Below are 18152 nucleotides of genomic sequence, written 5' to 3'. Positions count from 1 at the left end.
GTGATTTATACTTTACTTATTAGTAAGCCAGCTTAACTGCTTGGTTGTTAGAGCAGCATAACCATAAAACACAATCTCTGAACAACAGCATGGACTCTGATGCATCTTTAACCTAAACGGGAGAAGAAGCCATTCCTTGACTCGATAAAATTAGCCAAATTGTTTAGACTTCAAATTAAAACTCTAGCTCTTTTGTTGGGACTGCCTAGCTGTTGATTGTAAGAGTCATGTTCATGTAGTAAACAATACACACTTATGACATGTATTAATGTAGTAACCTGCTGAACACTTGGGCTTTTTTCCGATTCAAACACAATAGCGGGTGATTTAAGTGGTCCTCTATTGTGCTAATGATTAATAGGTGCTGGTTATTTGTGAGTTGACAATGACTACCTGCAAATACAGCCCCGGAAAAAATTAAGAGACCACTGCAGCTATATAATTTTCCCTTGCTTTCTTATTTATAGTAGTTAAATAATAATTATAATTAGTTTATTGTATTCTATGGACTACTGACAACATTTCTCTGTGTTGCAATTCAACAGACACTGGAATGGCTGCCATTACATATAGAGATAAAGATTTGGAGTAGTCTCTTATTATTTCGGGAGCTGTATTTAAACTTGATTTGCCGACAAACACATTTAGACCTATGGTGATGCATCAAGCTGAGGAGCTCCCAGTTTCGCACTTTAGTAATGAAGTCTACAGGAAGCTTTTCGCTCCTAGACAATAAAAGCTTCATTACGGCAGCACAGAACTGAACTGCCTGTTTTTTTTTTGGTTTTTTGATTTTTTTGCTAGTATAAGAGCCGCCAAAGTTATAAATCCTACAAATAATGGCTTTAAGCCTTTAAAATTCTCAGAAACACAAGTGTAAAAACACTGATGCTTGAAAAACCCAGACTGCACATTCACAGACAGTTTTCACAGACAAACGATACACACACACACACACACACACACACACACACACACACACACACACACACACACACAAACACACACTCCCCCTCTAGCCATACTCTCCATCACTCAGAGTTATGGTAGCTACACTGCCTTCCGGAGCAGCCACAGACTCATCCCCATAGACCTGTCGTACATGGTTCACTGCCTCATTTTCAATTGTTCTTTAGACCCTCATACATCACCCTGTGTGTGTGTGTGTGTGTGTGTGTGCGCATGTTGTGATCTGTGCCGGCTGTTCCCGCATTAGCAGCGTGGACTTGAAAAACTTGACCCCCGAGCACATGCATGCCATGTTGCTCTCCATTTATACCTTTCAGCTGACTGTGAATTATGTGAACCTTTTAAAAGGGGTTATTGTTTTTTTTACTCCCTCACGTTTCCCCTTCATTGCAAATCTCTACTTCCTCTTTCTGTCTCATCTTCAGTCATAAATTATCAGGCTCATGAATGTTCGGCCTCTGCCATTTCTGCTTCGTCACACTCTTGACACTCCTCGTTTTCGTGCCACCTTTTCTCACAAATCAAGCTTCTTCCTGCGTGCTATTAACCAGCTCAGTGTTTCATGTTAGGTGTTATTCTATCTAGTGCTGCATTGCATTTTCCAGGTCTCAGATATTTAGTAGAGCATGGACAAGGATAACAGAGAATATCATCCGTGGCATATTCTCTCGTCTGCAGCATATGTCATGCAATAATATAAACCCAGCTCCATTTTTAGCTCCAAGATTTGGCTTATGGTTTGTTCCATTATTGCTGATCCTTACTGCCCTTTTATGCTCCATTAAATCTCATCTCAAAAGTAATCTTTTCCCTCAGCAGTACCCTGGAAACTTATTTAGGATAGGCGCAGCAACTTTCTGCTTCTATGGGATGAATTTAAAGTGCTACTGGCTGCTGTTATGCTTAACGTATTTAACATGATTCTTCTGTCATTCTCTCTGCATGAAGCTCCCTCAGACGCTTGATACTGGTCGGGTTTCTTTTTTCATGTCACTTACGTTTTCACTTTTCTATGGGATAATATATCTCCTCTCGCCTTGGCTCTCTATCACTCATTGAAGTCTAAACGTGTTCGCTTCTGACCCTCACCAGCCTTATAGCCTTTTAAGTATGCTCACCACCTACTCTTTTTTTTATTGTAAGTCTATATCAAACTTCAAAAATATAATTGTGTTTGTATCTTTTCTATTCTCTCTACTCTACTCTGGCTACAGTCTAACATTGATACACCAATCACTTACCCAGGCATTTGACTAATTAAGGTAAAATCATGACCTCGCTGCACAGAAAAAAACGATCAACCTCCAATAAGACAGTTTCAGACGGTTTAATGGAGTGGCATTGAAATGGCCATTTATTCTGAATGTCGTAAATCCACGGCACCTCAATGGTGGCAGTGAAGGAGGGGCAGGAGCTACCAGGGTGTGAATCGATGTAGAAAGTGTGCTTGGAAAGGCCCGGGGTGACGGTGGCTCGCAGCTCTAACGTAATGCTCGCTGGGCTCTTTCTTCCTGCAGGGAATGATGGGGCTCCGACCTCCACTGTCCATAGAGATGAACAGTCCCTGTGATGGGGGTCTGCAGCGATGTTGGCAACCCACCTGACAGTTCTTATGAAAAACAGAGCCTGCCCCCGTTTCCCTGTCAGACTTTTTCTGCAATATTATCTCCATTCATATCCGTACAACCAAGGTCATGTGATTAAATTGGTTTATTGAAGCACATTATAGTTTACAAGAGGTCAAATAGTCGTATAGCCTCTTCATCTTATAACAGATGGATGCATTTACACTGAAAAGTAGGTTGAATTTTCCTGTACTTCTTCAGTTTGAAGGCCATCTTTGAGCAGTCCAATTTTGTGCTTTAGCAGAAATATGACACAAAATGTAACTGAACACAGTGCTATGTTTATTTAAAGGTCCCCTATTATGCAAAATGCACTTTTTGCTGTCTTTTATACATAAATATGTGTCCCCGGTGTGTAAGGAGACTCACAAAGTGTCAGAAAATACAACCCTCTCTCTTTTCCTCCTTACCCACATCTCTAAAAACTGGGGTACAAACGAGCTGATCCAGATGTGCTGCCGATATATGACGTCGTATTGGAAATGTGGGCAGGCTTTACATTGAACTCCTGGCAACGTCCCACCCACGTGACACGTCCGAACCTATCGTCCGCAATATTCAGTCGCGAGCTGAATCCCCTCCGCATCACCTCTGTGTCTCTGTGCAGGATGTCTGCAGGAGGGACTTAGAGTTGTTGTATATATAATACATGTCACTGTTCTAGTGGTAAACACTGAGAAGTGTTTCAGAAATAATGCTTGATGTGGTTTGGAACATAATATGGCGTTTAATCACGGCAGCGTTTATCTGAGTTTCTCCATTATAAACTTCTCAGACAGAGAGATCAGGCGCTCCAAAGGGGCGTGGCCAACTTCAGCTCATTTGCATGAAAGCAACAGTCACACGATCAGCACTTTGGAAAACGGGGCTGAAACAGAGGGATAGCGGAAATGCTAAAATGCATGATCTGTTTGGTATTTTGAGCATTTTTAAAAAATATATTTGAGACCTATAATATATGCCATAAAAGAGCATAATAGGAGACCTTTAAAAGCAAATCTGCAATGAGAAATAGTGATGTCAATTATGAACGAAACAATCTTCATTAGCATATGGCCATAATCTTCAAGCCCTTCCCTCCAGTCATCGCCCTTCTCTATAACCTTCAGACTTTGTTGGCTGTCAGTGATACAAACTTTTCCACAATTGATTCAGTCTTCTCCAATGAATAATGACTTTTGTTGATGTCTATTACACGAGAAATTCATTTGAGAAAAGCACTTAAAGTTTTATCATTTAGAAAGCTGGCATTATTAATCTGTTTAATTGCATTTACATTGTTAACTTTAAAAGAGGAGCAATATTTGCTGAAACATCTTTTTGGATGGTATAAATACTTGAAGAGTTTTCTGGAAGACGAGTGACATCGCTGTGCTCTGACCACCAATAAAAACAATTGTGATGCAAAGGTAGGGAACAGGTTTCTGGATTCATTATCGCAACTGCAGGTTCTTTGGACTGTGGTCGGTGTGTCTAGACTCTGACATTCTGTCAACATATGGATAAACATCAGCAAGAAGTCCATTTTATGAAATAACGGTTAAAACATTGAAGAAATCTATGATAAATATAAAGATTTTCGTTGAATATCTTGAAATCTGAATCATGGTGTGTTGTATACACACATTTACCCCTAGTTTTTCCATATCCACTATCTGAAATGCTGCTAAATGTTGCATTAAATCAAGACCTACTCGTGTGTATAAATCATACTTTTTAAGTTAAGATTAAGTCATTATATTTCCACACAATCAGAGCTACATTGACACCACATAAATGCTCTGCTCTGTAAGTGTACTTTGTTAATTAGAAAGACATAAACATGGAATCAGAGAAACAAAATAAAGCATGAGAGCTACAGTAAATATTTAAAAATAATGAATCCACAAATGATTTTAAAGGAGGTGGGTATAACTGTCAACTCTTGAGATATATTAGCTGTTTGCTAAATATTATATTTACTGTTTGTCTTTGATAAATATTGATGTAATTAAGAAATATATCTTATCCATTCCTTTAGCATTTAAATCTTCTTAGCTAAACTACCATGTAATAAAAATCACATGTCATTTCAGGTCTCAATGCGTCGGTGCGTCTCCATCTATAAATGACTCTGATCTGATTACAAAATTCTGCTCTTTATTGTATAAGCAAACAGGCTTTAAGAGACACCAGGAGGCGAAATGTGTCATCTTCAAACGTGGCTTGAAAAGGATGAGAGGAGAGGGTGGCATGCTGCTGAGGTACACACAGTATACAGGGATAATCCCCCGCCTGTATTTATATGAAGATGCTTCACATTTTGCTACTGGACTGCACTATTCCTGTGAGAGGAGACATTATGCATGGTCATGTGATTTGGTTGCAGCTGCTCCTGCCTATCTTCAGGTTGGAGAGGGATGAAAACAAGTGAGATTGCTGCCAGTAGGCACTGTTCCTGTCAGGGAATGTGTTCACTTTGTGGCAGCGCCGACGCAAAAAATGTACGTTGTCTTCCTGCTGTGGCATGATGAGAATTAATGCAAATGCTTTCGGCAACTGTGTCCCATGATGCTGTGTTTCAATAAGCCTAATAACTCAAGTCACTAAGGGGTTCTCCCTCCTGTAGAGTGGGTGTAGGTTTTCACGTGGAGCAGAGAAGGGCATGGGGGGGCCTTATCAATCTGATTGTATTGAACAAATCTGCGGGGAAGGTCACAGACGGGGCAAGCTCAGGCAGCAGCATACCGACGGTGCTTCCCTAAGAACCTGATTTCCCAAGTCTTTGGCAAAAATCCCTCCATGTAAGGCTGTATTTGGCAGACTGAGACTGTGAGCTATGTGATTGATAGTCGGGCTGAAATCATATCTTTTAAACAGTCAAACTTGGTCATCGATCATTTTCTGTCCTGCAGGAAAGCCACCAGCTTTACTGAAGACACTTGCACTCACTCTCACACACTTTCTTCCTCATACTTAGTGTGTCCTGCGGTTTTAATCAACTGTTGAATCACTCAAATGCTTACCATAAATCATACACACATGAACAATTTAGGATGTACTTATAGGACTTACAGGAGAGAGAGAGAGAAAACTAAATAGAAAATAAGCGTAATATGAAAATTGTTTCAGACCTCATCAGCTTTAAAATGCTGCCTTTCTATTGGCAGAAAACACTGATGAACACAGCAAATAGAAACGTGATTTAGGGCCCTATATATGAGAGGACTTCAGGATTTTATTACGCTGCTATACTTTGCTATTGATTAAATAACATTTATTTGAGCTACAGTGTAATGTGCATTAAATCCTTGAGTAAAATAACTCAGAGCAACGTGTCTGCTGTGAAATAAAATCAATGCTCGAAGAGGAGAAAAAACTGCTGCAGTTAGTGGTATAGTTTTTGTATTTGTGTTATAAATGAAACTCATATACAACTTTTAATAACATTCCCCTTGATTCTGGTTTGATGCAACAGCAAACATGCAGAGTTGAGGCACAAAGACACCAGATGTACTTCCATTCTAAATTGCTTTGCACTGGAAGCAACAGCCATCTGTGTAAAGGGAGTAAACATGTCTGCCCCGCGCTGAAATCAATCTTCTTCAAAGATATCACAGGAGCCCCTGGCTGTCTGTTATAGCCCATAAACAGATGATGCTCTAGTGTGTGTAACCATATATTATTGTGTTTCTGCAAGTGTGTGTTTACGATATCTAACAAGGTCTTTTGAATAATTAAAACAGGTAAATGGGAAACTAATGGCTCCTGCAGTTAACTAGATTCTATCTTGATAAGACAACACACCCTGACAGGATTCATTCGACTGTGTGTTTGTGTTCGTGATTGGACTTCTTGAACACATGACATTTACTGAGAAAATGGGGTTGTGCAGATCCTGATTCAGTTTTTATCTTAAAAGGCCTTCTGCATTTTTGATGAAAGCCTTTCCTCTTTATCCACAACAACCACTGGCCATCTTTATCAGAGACGCTCAGATTTGCGTTGCACTCTCCTACACCTGAAATTCCCAGCTACATCCTGGTTGCCCTTCATCTATTGGGATATTCTGTAAGTGCTTCTCCAGCTGGGTTTCTTTTGGAACCTCTGGCTATCCATTTATGGCCCCCTATCAGCCCCACACACGTGCAAGTGCAATATTGACTCGCCCTGAGCCCAGATAACATCTCTATTTAATCCAGAGCGACCCAGTCTGTGAGAAGGGTTTAGTAAATGATGGCACTGACACATCCCCCACACTTCTCACTGTTCTCCCTTTAATCTTTAATCTTTGTATACTACATTAGTAGTCTCTAAACATGGTGCGTTTGGGTGCATTCAAAATCGGCAGCCAAGAAAAGCTATAGCTAAGCAGATGTGAATAACCTACAGCAACACGTTTGACACTTTTTTGGGGGGGGACTTTAGGGAAAGACATCTATGCTAGAAATAAGGAATGAGAGGGATCTAATTCATCATTATTTTCCCAATCACTTTTGGTTTATAGATCATAGTACAGAAAACAAAGTAACTTCTTCTGCTTAGCAATTGTTCCCAGTGTTTGCCGTTTCCAGCTTTGATAGCACCTATTTTTAATGGGTGAACACTTGCAAACACTTTGAAATAGTTCTGTCATAAGGCCGGGCAATTTCTGCCCTTCCTGTCACCCATACATAAGGAGAAAATAGTGTGATTTGCATCTAATTTCCATAGTGTTGATGTCAGAGGAGAAAATGCATGTCTAAAAATGTCAGTTCCAGGAGCTAAATAAAGCAGCCTTATAGTTTAGCGCCTAATATGTTTTTATACGACAACTGTGACATTTCCATAGTGACATACTGTCAACACTCTTTGTACAGGCTATGTATGGCATTTGTTTTGGTAATTTTAGAGATATAGTACAACCCCTTATGCTTCTTCCTGAATGTGCGTCACACCACATAACACAGCTTATTAAATGTAACTGTAGGTAAGATGGATGAGAGCGGTGATGTTATTTGATTTTGGGTTGTTTTATTAAGTGACTCTTAAAGCCAATGGACTACTCTGTTGGATGTTGTATTTGTTGTTATCTCTTGCCACTCAGAATCAAACCAAAACCCTTTTCAGGGAATTTATAGTACAGAAATGTGTATTTAATTCAAGCCAGCAATTACTTCCTCTGACAGATGAGATTAGCTTGTGTAAAAATGAAAAAAACAAAGTTTTAAATTGATTACAGTTTTATGGCAATTAAATCCAGCCAGTCACATTCAAACTTTATGATTGTATATCAACACACTTCCAATCCATTTTCTCTTGCGCTGTAATCAGATGCAATCCTCCATTTATTTACCGCATCTAATGTTAACAACCCTGCCGAGTACATTTTATTTTGGTGATTTAGAGGTGAAAATGTGTCAAACTGTGAAAACAAGTTCTATATTATAATCATAATTTAAAGTTATAGTTTCTAAAGGAAAAGATGTCTTGGACTTCTTGCAAAAATGCCTATAAGGTAAAGTGGTAAAGGTTAATGTGCAGGTTGAAAAGTGAAATGCGATTGCAGTATTGGTGACTTAATAATAATAATAATAATAATAATACCTTTTATTTCTATAGCACACTTTAAAAACAATGTTATCTCAAGGTGCTTCACTAGGTGCTATGAGGGAGAAAAGAAATAAAAGTTATCTAAGGATCATATTTAATAAAATACATATAAGGAACTCAACTAGTGAGCTGAGTTTTAAAAAGTTAAAAGTAAAAGGTTAAGAGCATAAAAGTTTTAAATATAAAGTAAAGCACAGTCAGTGAAATGCGGTGAGGTGGGTCTTGAGGCTTTTCTTAAAGAGCGAGAGGGATGTGGAGGTCTTTAAATTTTCTGGGAGCTGATTCCACAGACGAGGACTTGTTCACTTTCATCTTAAACCTTTATTTTTCTTTAAGAGTTCAGTGCTACTTGTTGTCAATAAGATGTATTACCCTGAATCAAGGCTATGCCATGTTGAACCGACATGAACTGCTACTTTGTGAAAACAAATGCTATAATAAGCGCTGATGATTGCCACATTTATACGGCTGACATATGCAGATTATGGTCAGGCTGTTTGTGATGTTTCTTCTGACCTTGTGCTGCTACACCACTTGAATATAAACCCAAACAACCGACATTATGCAACACAAGGATGAAAACTGTGCTGCTGTTTGAAATGGGCAAAGCCGAAGCCCACTTTTCCATGCAGTCTTCTATGGAGGTTTTATGAATAATGCATCAGGCATGTGGATTGGTAGGTGGAGAGAGGATGCCAGTTTGAGCTTAAAACATAGAATATCTGACATCTGAGTGAACATGGACGGACTGTAGATCTCTGCTTTGACAAACACATCCTTCACTCCACTGTGCTAGGCGAGGAGCCAGCCTTCTTAATTTCAACGTGCCTGTGTGAATTGGTTAAATTGCATAGTGAATACAGTATCGATGCTTACTTTGCACTATGATGACAATTTAACTGAACTTCCATCCAATTTAAGTGGACAGTGACTTAGACGAATGTGTTTTATTCATGGTGACTTTGAAAGGGGTTTGCTGATAATGTGTTGGGAGTCACACAAGTTGCAAACCTTGCAAAGAACAACATTTTTTCAGTAAGAGGAATCAGAGTATTTTTAAGTTATTGGCATTGGCATGAAGTCCGACACGTATCTAAAGCATCGACAAAGCCGCTGTCCGAGAGAGCTGCTGCTATCACCCTCTGCATAATGCAAAAGGCCTTTGTCCGTTTTCACAACACTTCCTCGATTAGGTGTGCCGTTACACTGAGATAGTTTCCTACTGCTAACTGATGTCCAGTGATCCCCAGTGCAATGCAAGTAGCTTGTAACAGTTCCTCTGCTTACTTTGTCTTTCCACTGCAATGCATTTCATGGTAAACATCTGCATTGGCATCGCAATTGGGTTTCCAGTTTTATCACAAGTATTAACATTGACAGCCCTAAAAGTTACATATATTTGTGTTAAAGTTTAAACACAAAGTACCTAAGGATCTTTCCTCTGCGTATCGCACTTAACATTACATTTTAAAAGATTATGTGTCTAGTTTGAACATTTTCCTGGGCTTACATGTAGCACCCGCGGAGCAGCATTGGATGATGTGCACCCCGTTGAGAAGACTTTCAGATCACATTCAAGTGAGCCATAATGTACATCTGAGTCTTTTTGACCAAAGGCACTGGAAGACCCGCAGCTTCTCAGATTAGGAATTTGTCTCACTTTCCTGATAATTACATGCTGATTTTAAACGGCCGTTTTTGAAGAGCCAGCCATTCTTAATGAAGCCTACGCCGATACCTTAAACAGAGCTGCCAACATACACGATTTTGGCGTAGCAGATACGATTTCCAGGCCCTAATTACGCCGCTACGCTTGACTTGAATATCCTACGCATTACCCAACAAATCGAAAAATGAATCGTGTAGCTGGCAGCCTCGTGCCTGTGTTGACATCCAACCAGCCCTAAAGCTCACATATAAGCCGTGTGAAAAAGGCCCTCTCACTTGGACTGTTCCGTTTCCCCCCCTTTAGTTTGGATTAGTCCATGTAATGGTTTGGCCCAATATCTAACGTCTCCGTAGTTGGTGACGAGGGCTGTGAGTTCCTGCTGCTGTATTTCCAGTTTACCTGTGTTAGTGTGCGTCCATTAAGATGTAAGTACTGTTAAGTTGATATGTGTTTTGTATTGACTGTGTTATAAGAATGTATGATGTATGTAGGAGAAGTTGAGAGTTTGCAGCTGCAAGAGCTAACTAACCATGCGCTCATTTCTGCAAGTCATGCTAACCTCATTCTGCCAAATGGGCACTATTTAAATATCCCTGAGTTGGAATTTGACATGAAGAATCTTAATATTTACCCTGTTGGTTATGTGTGATATTAAGTTAAGAAATCTAGCTGTAATAATGAATAGTTCCATGAACATGTGCCTGCTACATTTTCTCATAGAAGCTACTGTGGCTACAGCCATTGCCTTATGTTGGAGTGCCATCTAGTGGCCAAGTTTGTATTGCAGAAGATTGCAAGTTGAGTTGATCTGTTAGCCATGCAATGTTAGTAATACTTATTATTGTATCCTTATTTCAGAAACCACACACACACACACACACACACAAGCAAATGCATGTAAAGAAAGTTTAATAAAGAAAGAAAGAAGATAACAACGTGATTTACTGTCACTCAATGGTGGATTGGCATCTGGAACATTAGTTTATAATAGACGACGGACAAAGTCATCCAGTCTATTTTTCAAGCCGTTTTATGATCCGTCCCTTGCGTTGACAAAGAGCCAATAGGATCGGCTGTACTTCTTTTTTGTAATACCCTCACTACTGTTACCAGGATGCTATGCTGTTTTGGCTCCCGCTGTTGATGAAGAATTCTATTCATGTAGACCAGTGCCGTGCGGTGAGCTCGTAGCTGGCTTTCAGAGTCAGATATGTGAAAAATATGTGAAGTCAATAGAGTTTATTAAAACATAATTCAATTGGCAGCTTGCACATTGACTACTGGTTGTTTTTCATATTTTATCTCAGCATTCTTCACACACACCTATGATAGGTACAACGAGTTGGCAGTTGGTAGCTAGAGAACTCGTGTTAATAACTGGTAGGCTAATATATTATTTCATGCGAAGATGCACAGGCACCCTGAGGATTTTTACCTTTACCCATTGAAATACAATGAGTTAAATCGGGGAAACTATAACATCAGCTCGATAACTAGCTATCATTACATGCGAATTGAACGCTTCCATTTAAATCGTTTAGGTTATTTAAGTCTCTTGAGCTAGCTAGCATAGCAACTAGATAACTATAGCAACCAAAAAACACAACTTTAGCTGCACAGTTTAATTTCTCAAACTCAGCTCACCAATACATTAAAAAAAAGATCGTTGGGTTCAAAGTGATCACAACGACGTTGTATGATGTTAAATGGATGACAGACATTAAACAATCCCCTCGGAAACACTCGGATATCAATGTAATCTTGGCTAATAATTAAACGTACTGGTGGCTTTCCATTCGTCTGCATTTGCATTGTTGTATTTTGTGGCAGATTCATCGGGGTAAATCATTATGGTTACATACTGTTACATATATATATCGGGGTAAAATCCATCAAGCATCTTTGTAACACAGCAGGGAGGCATTATACAGGAGGGAATATTTCCTCACTTGCATCTTTGTTACAGAGCAGGGAGGCATTATACAGGAGGTGCTAATTTCTCACTAGCTCCGCTTTGTGAGGGATTGCTCAATCTGACGTGAGGCGCCGCTCTTTGCCTTACCCCGCTTGTCTCCTCTGCTCAGGTCACGAGCAAATTCAGCTATTTTGGTTATAAAATTATTTAAGATCATTGGAATCATACAAAAATTACATTTATAGCACAGATAAGTAGAACATATTAATATCTGGGTTTTTTTCATTATATAATTTAACATATGTGTTGTGTTTTTATTATCTTAATTTCTAATGGACCAATGATAATTCGTGAATACACTATGCCCGCGAAATCGCGGAGCGAGCTGTCAGTTGAAGTCTATCAAAAATGGATGGTGAACGTACTTGTCCTCCGCTGAAAAAGCGGCGAATTTCTGAACAGCGCTTCAAGCTAGAATATAACGCAGAATGGCCGACCATCACCCGGTCGAGGCTGGACGACTTCCACGCTTACTGTATGTTGTGTAAGACAGATTTTAGCGTGAGGCATGGGGGCCGACACGACGTTGAAAAGCACATCAGGACTGCTAAACACACGTCATACAAGGCGGCAGTGGAAGCTACAAGGCCCATCGCGGGCTTCTTTACGGTTGACAGTGACACCAGTGTCATAAATGCCGAAGTGCTCGCTGTGGACTTTCTGGTGGAACACAACATCCCGATCGCGGTGGCCGACCACATCGGGCCACTGGTGAAAAAGATGTTTCCGGACTCGAAAATCGCTGGTAAGGCTCAAATGACAAATAGCCTCAATTCATCTCAAGCATTCATAGGCATAGATTTATATCTGTATACTGTCACAATACACTCTACAATCTGTACAGACTATATAAAACAGTTACAGTACTGCCCTGGTTGATAATCTGATTTAAATCTTGCAAATTAATCATTGCTAATTTATAGCCTACTGATACTGTATCATTCTAATAAACATTTTTCATTTTATGTAAAGGTGAAAAAAAAATAGCCTAGGCCAACTTACTCTACAGAGGATTAATATCATGATTGTAATTCTGCAATTCTGTGTAATCTAGAGTATAATCATGATAATACAATGCAATATTTTTGTGATTGCAATTGCAGGAAAGTATGGGTCTGGTCGCACAAAGAGCAGCGCCATTGTTGGAGCTCTTGCCAAGGAGGATGCGTCTGTGATCACGGAGGCAATGAGGACAGCTCCATACTCCCTAGCCACGGATGGGAGCACTGACTATGGAGACTGTAAGCTGTATCCTCTTGTTGTGAAGTACTTTGATCGAGGACTTGGGCGTGTTCTGACAGTACTCCTATCTTTGCCAGAGTGTCATGAGGCATCTACTGGGCAGAACATATTCAAACTCATTGACAATGAACTTGAGAAACGTAGCATATCCTGGGACAACTGCATGAGTTTTGGGGCAGATAATGCCATGGTGATGCAGGGACTCAAAGCTGGCACGGCAGGCTACATCAACAAAAAAAACAGTGCAGTATATGTGCTGGGATGCCCGTGCCATCTAATTCATCTAGCTGCAGAAAAAGCTGCTGCTCAGCTTCCAGTGTCCATTGAAGAGCTGCTGGTGGACATATACTTCTACCTAGACAAATCCAGCAAGAGGAAACAGGGACTGAAGAAATTTCAGGATCTGTGTGGAGTGGAAATGAGAAAGATTGTTAAACATGTAAGTACGAGGTGGCTCTCTTTAGATAAATGCATCGCCAGGAGTCAGAACAGTCTGGGCACAGCAGCAAGGACAAGACCACGCAGAGCAGCAGCAAGGACAAGACCACGCAGAGCAGCAGCAAGGACAAGACCACGCAGAGCAGCAGCAAGGACAAGTCCACCCACAGTGTTAGCAAGGACACATCAACCCACAGTAGCGGCAGCAAGGACAATTCTCAGTTTGATTTGGCAGGCTATCTCTTTCGCCAACAAAACCTAGCCAAATTCTGTCAGGGAAAGAAAACACCAGCAGCTGCAACCACACAGCCCAAGACTGCAACGGCAAAGCCCAACACATCTAGCGCTGCACCCACTCGGCCCAAGACATCTAGCACTGCACCCACTCAGCCCAAGACATCTAGCACTGCACCCACTCAGCCCAAGACATCTAGCGCTGCACACACTCAGCCCAAGACATCTACCACTACACCCACTCAGCCCAAAACATCTAGCACTGCACCCACTCAGCCCAAGACATCTAGCACTGCACCCACTCAGCCCAATACATCTAGCACTGGAGCCACTCAGCCCAAGACAGGGGCACAACAGAGAGTGCAGAGGGCATGTCAACATCTGCAGGACCCAACATTCCATCTTTACTGCTACTTTCTAAGTGCGGTCCTGCCGATATTTGATGAGGCCAACACTCTGCTGCAGCTAGACAAACCCTGCATACAAATACTACACAGGACTTTGACCACACAGCTGAAGAATCTCTTGAACCGATTTGTGAAGCCTCAGGTGATCAATGCAGCTGCTAAGGTTCACCAGGTACCATTCAGGGAACCAAGCAACCAGAAGAGCAATGAGACCTTGTTCATTGGGCAAAACACCAGAGACTTCATAAGAGATCACCCTGAGCTTGAGGAGCTGCAGCTTGCCCAGGTCTTCAGCGCTGTGCGGGCATTCTACATGAAGGCTGTTGAGTACATGGTGAAGAAGTTTCCCTATGATGACCCAGTGATAAGGAATGCTTCTGTGGCTGACATGTCTGCACGGGACAGCGCAGACTTCAATTCTGTGAGGTACTTCACAGGCAGATTCCCCTGCTTGAAGATGAGTGCTGAGGAGATGGACAAGCTTGAGGGTCAATTCATGACCTACCAAACCGATGCTCTGCCAGAAAGCATCACCAGCTGTGACAGACCAGACACACAGTGGCACCTGATGAGTCAGCTGAAGGATGGAAATGGCCATCTCAAGTACCCTTTACTCTGCAAGGTAATGCTGGCTATCCTCTGCATCTTCCATTCCAATGCAGACTGCGAACGCATCTTCAGTCTTGTCACAAAAAACAGAACGGAGTTCAGACCTAGTATGGGAATGGAGACCCTGAGTAACCTCATTACCCACAAACAATTCATGGTGGCAAAGGGGTCTGTCTGCTACAAGCAGGCGTACTCCAAGACAACTCTTGCCAAGGCCAAGTCAGCAACCTATGACCATCTAAAGTGAGAGGTTGATGAGATGGTCATGTCACAGCCAAAGGTTCCCTTGAGTTGAACTCTGTTCTAAAAAAAGGCTGTGTAAAGGTTTTTCATGTGTTATTGTTCAGTATTGTTTCATGATGAATTCTGTTCGGTTGATAAAAATATTTTTTTGGGTATGTTGGTGTTTAATTCTGTGCAACAGTACAGGGAAAAGGAGAAATTATACACGAAAAACATGTCCTAATATGACCTAGATTGCATCTCAGAGCATGTAAAGTCTCTGGCTTCTGATAAGATAAGATAACTTTTATTAATCCTGTAAGGGAATTGCACATGTTATAGCAGCAGGGTGATAGGAAAAGGAATAGGGAACTATATATACATACAATTTACAATAAAATAATAACAGTTGAATACAAAAGATAAATAGAAATAAGTAAAGTAAAAATGAAATAAGGGGGCATTCAGGGGGCTTCGGCGGACCTCGGACCCCCGGCTTTGAAAAAAAATTTGCCTCGCTCCGCTCGGCTTGCTACTATTTTCGAAAACACAATGTTGGCAGCTCTGCTTAAAGCTTTCAATTGGAGGTCAATCTTTCTTTACTTAACACATTTACCTCCTCAATTCAAATACAGATCACGACTACTGTATACTGAACTTTTTAAATGTAGCTAATGAGCACAATTTACAAGTGAGTCTGGTGGACTCAGGAGAGAAAGGAATGGAATTGTAGGATTCATTAATAAACATACTGGGGCATTCTGATGATTATTTTTAAAGTAGGATTTAATGCCTACAGTATGTGCTTGTGAAAGTACTTCCATAAAGCAATACAGAACATCAGAGCTCCATATGTCAATGATTCACACAGTCACCACTGCTGGTTAGTTTGAAATATAATAGAGTGATAAAGCATGCTAGAAATATAGTAGGCTTTGTCCCTTTTAAATAAGTATACAAAATACACCATTGTTACCCGGTTTGGAAGTAGAGCATGTTTAGAACACTCACTAAAGCACATGCACTTTTTTTATGTCTGTCTCATTTATGTCTCTGCAGAAATTAGCAGTCACCACATTTGGGGTTTCATGCACATTTTGGTGTAGTTATTAAAGATAACAAAGCAGTAGTCCAAACAGATGGTTTTTGTCATCTAGTGTCCACGTTCTGGGTATGTATTTATGTGAGAATGGTTTAATACATCCTGCCGCGTGTCCAAACTCATCAGTGTGGATAGTGCTAGACGCTTTTTGAGTTTTGAAAGAACTTGGGTAATGAGAAGTAAAACAAAAAGTGGTACTCCATTTGGAAATTATTGTCGCGTGTGTTTGTCAGCGCAATAAATCACAGGCTGACTTGGGGACTAACCTAGCCACTGATTAAATGGAAATGAGAAGTTAAAAATACACTTCATTCAGTTCAGTGCAGCCTACCTGTTGCTGACTGATGCATTGCATGCTGCTTGCTTCTAATGAAAATACATTCTGGTTTTATTGCATTTTCTAAGTGTTTTACACGCAAAACGTACTTAACAGCTAAATGGAACAACGGTAAAAACAGCAGGGAATGGAAAACTGTGAAAACCATCTCAGAACAGCTGCATAAAAGTAACAATAAAAACAACTGTATGTAGTAATACTTGGAGGTGGCAATTATAAAGATTGGGCAAAATAATAAAGTAGTATACTACTACTACAAAAGCCAAATAAGTGGTCAATAAAATGTTTATAAGCTCATAAAATAGACTGGTAAAGGTTCTCACTAGTGCCCTTTAACAGGAGGTTGCACACTGGCCAAACATAGCAGTTGTATTATTTATTCCATTCAACTTCAATATACTACAGAAAGTGTATCTATCCAATGGGGATCATACTGTGTACTGAACTCAGAATAACCCCATAGTACAGAGCTTTCTTTTCTTTACGTTCTTTTTTATTTTTTTCACTTTTGTTAATAGCTTTTCCCAACCTAACCCAAACCCGCCTGAACTGCTTGTTTGCGTGGTGAAAACTACAAATAAAAATGACACCCCTTGAAGATTACTTCATCCATGTGTCCTCCACCACTCATCCAATCTTTTACAAGGCCTTTGAACAAGACTTAAAAGATGATTCACCCACTTAAAAGTCCCTTTTTTACAGTTGTGGAACCACTAATGTAATTTCTTTAATGTATTTGAGTGATGAATGCTATACTGTCAAGTACATGGACATACGGCTTGGAATGAAACAAGTCATTACTTTGAAGTTATCAATAGACTCTCAAAATACAATTTTAAAATGTTGTGCCCAGATTTGGTGACTGACTTTGACATTCAAGTCAATGTTGAGTCTGTATTCACCGAAAATTAGCTTTAACTAAAGGAATTGAAAGGTTGCTCCACTGATAATCAATGAATGCTTTTAAATTCAGTTGTAATATTTCTAGTAAAGTAAACATGTAAACTATAACTCACACTCGCGCTGGATCAGATCAAGGCTCTCTGTTAAATGTTAGTGTTTCAGATTCTTTACCATATGAATAATTAATTAAATTACCATAAACCAATTGACATGTAGCATCTGGGGCCCATGGGCTCCTGGGAAACGTGGGAAACTGCCCCACATTTCAATGTTTGATCTGACTCGAGACAGATCAATGTCATGTTTCTATAATTGATGAGACACCTCGGGGGAAGGAGCAAAGAGGGAAAGTAGTTTAAAGGCATACCAATTGATTTAACAGCAGGAGGATGGTGTATGTTGGATTGACTTAAACTAAGTTGCCCGTGTTGTTTTTTTTTGAAGGAACCTAGTACACCGTTGAGGCACGTTGATGTGCTTTCAATGCTTATTGGACAACAATAGAGCCGTAGGGCAAACAAGGAGGAATTTGCTACGGTAAATTGGGCTTATACCTTAAAAGCAGTACTTGTTAGTGGTATCAATTAGTTGTTGATTCTCGTCTTTCAATGTTTCTGGGTTTTTTTGGACAATAAGAACAATCTAAAATATCTTGAACCTCATCTTTTCCTTATACCAATTTAGTACATTGAGGTTATTTGACATTTTGAGTGTGAAATTAACTGATTGGGGTTTGTGACATTTGCTTTAAATCTTTTATAAGTTCATGGCCGTAACTTACTGAATTGAACTTCTTGCCCAAAACCGTGCAATACATAATTCAATTGTTAATGTGGATTCAGAAATGGT

The 18152-nt window shown here is 40.1% G+C and overlaps 2 protein-coding genes across 2 annotated transcripts in view; both read left to right on the top strand.

Moving 5' to 3' along the window:
• The window catches only part of inpp4b (inositol polyphosphate-4-phosphatase type II B), a 218774-nt gene that overhangs the window by 46871 nt on the left and 153751 nt on the right, over positions 1 to 18152 (top strand). The window lies entirely within an intron of this gene.
• On the top strand, positions 9908 to 15403 carry LOC134865227 (uncharacterized). The gene is made up of 2 exons (XM_063884700.1): positions 9908 to 12554; positions 12913 to 15403. Exon 2 carries the CDS (start codon positions 13520 to 13522, stop codon positions 14984 to 14986), a length of 1467 nt encoding a protein of 488 aa, XP_063740770.1. The 5' UTR covers positions 9908 to 12554; positions 12913 to 13519; the 3' UTR covers positions 14987 to 15403.

The sequence above is a fragment of the Eleginops maclovinus genome, chromosome 5 (assembly GCF_036324505.1).
Source record: "Eleginops maclovinus isolate JMC-PN-2008 ecotype Puerto Natales chromosome 5, JC_Emac_rtc_rv5, whole genome shotgun sequence".
Lineage (NCBI taxonomy): Eukaryota > Metazoa > Chordata > Actinopteri > Perciformes > Eleginopidae > Eleginops > Eleginops maclovinus.
This window is presented reverse-complemented; position numbering and strand designations above follow the sequence as displayed.

Bases quoted from the DNA above. Each gene is read 5' to 3' on its own strand.
- LOC134865227 (XM_063884700.1), top strand. From the start codon at position 13,520: ATGCATCGCCAGGAGTCAGAACAGTCTGGGCACAGCAGCAAGGACAAG.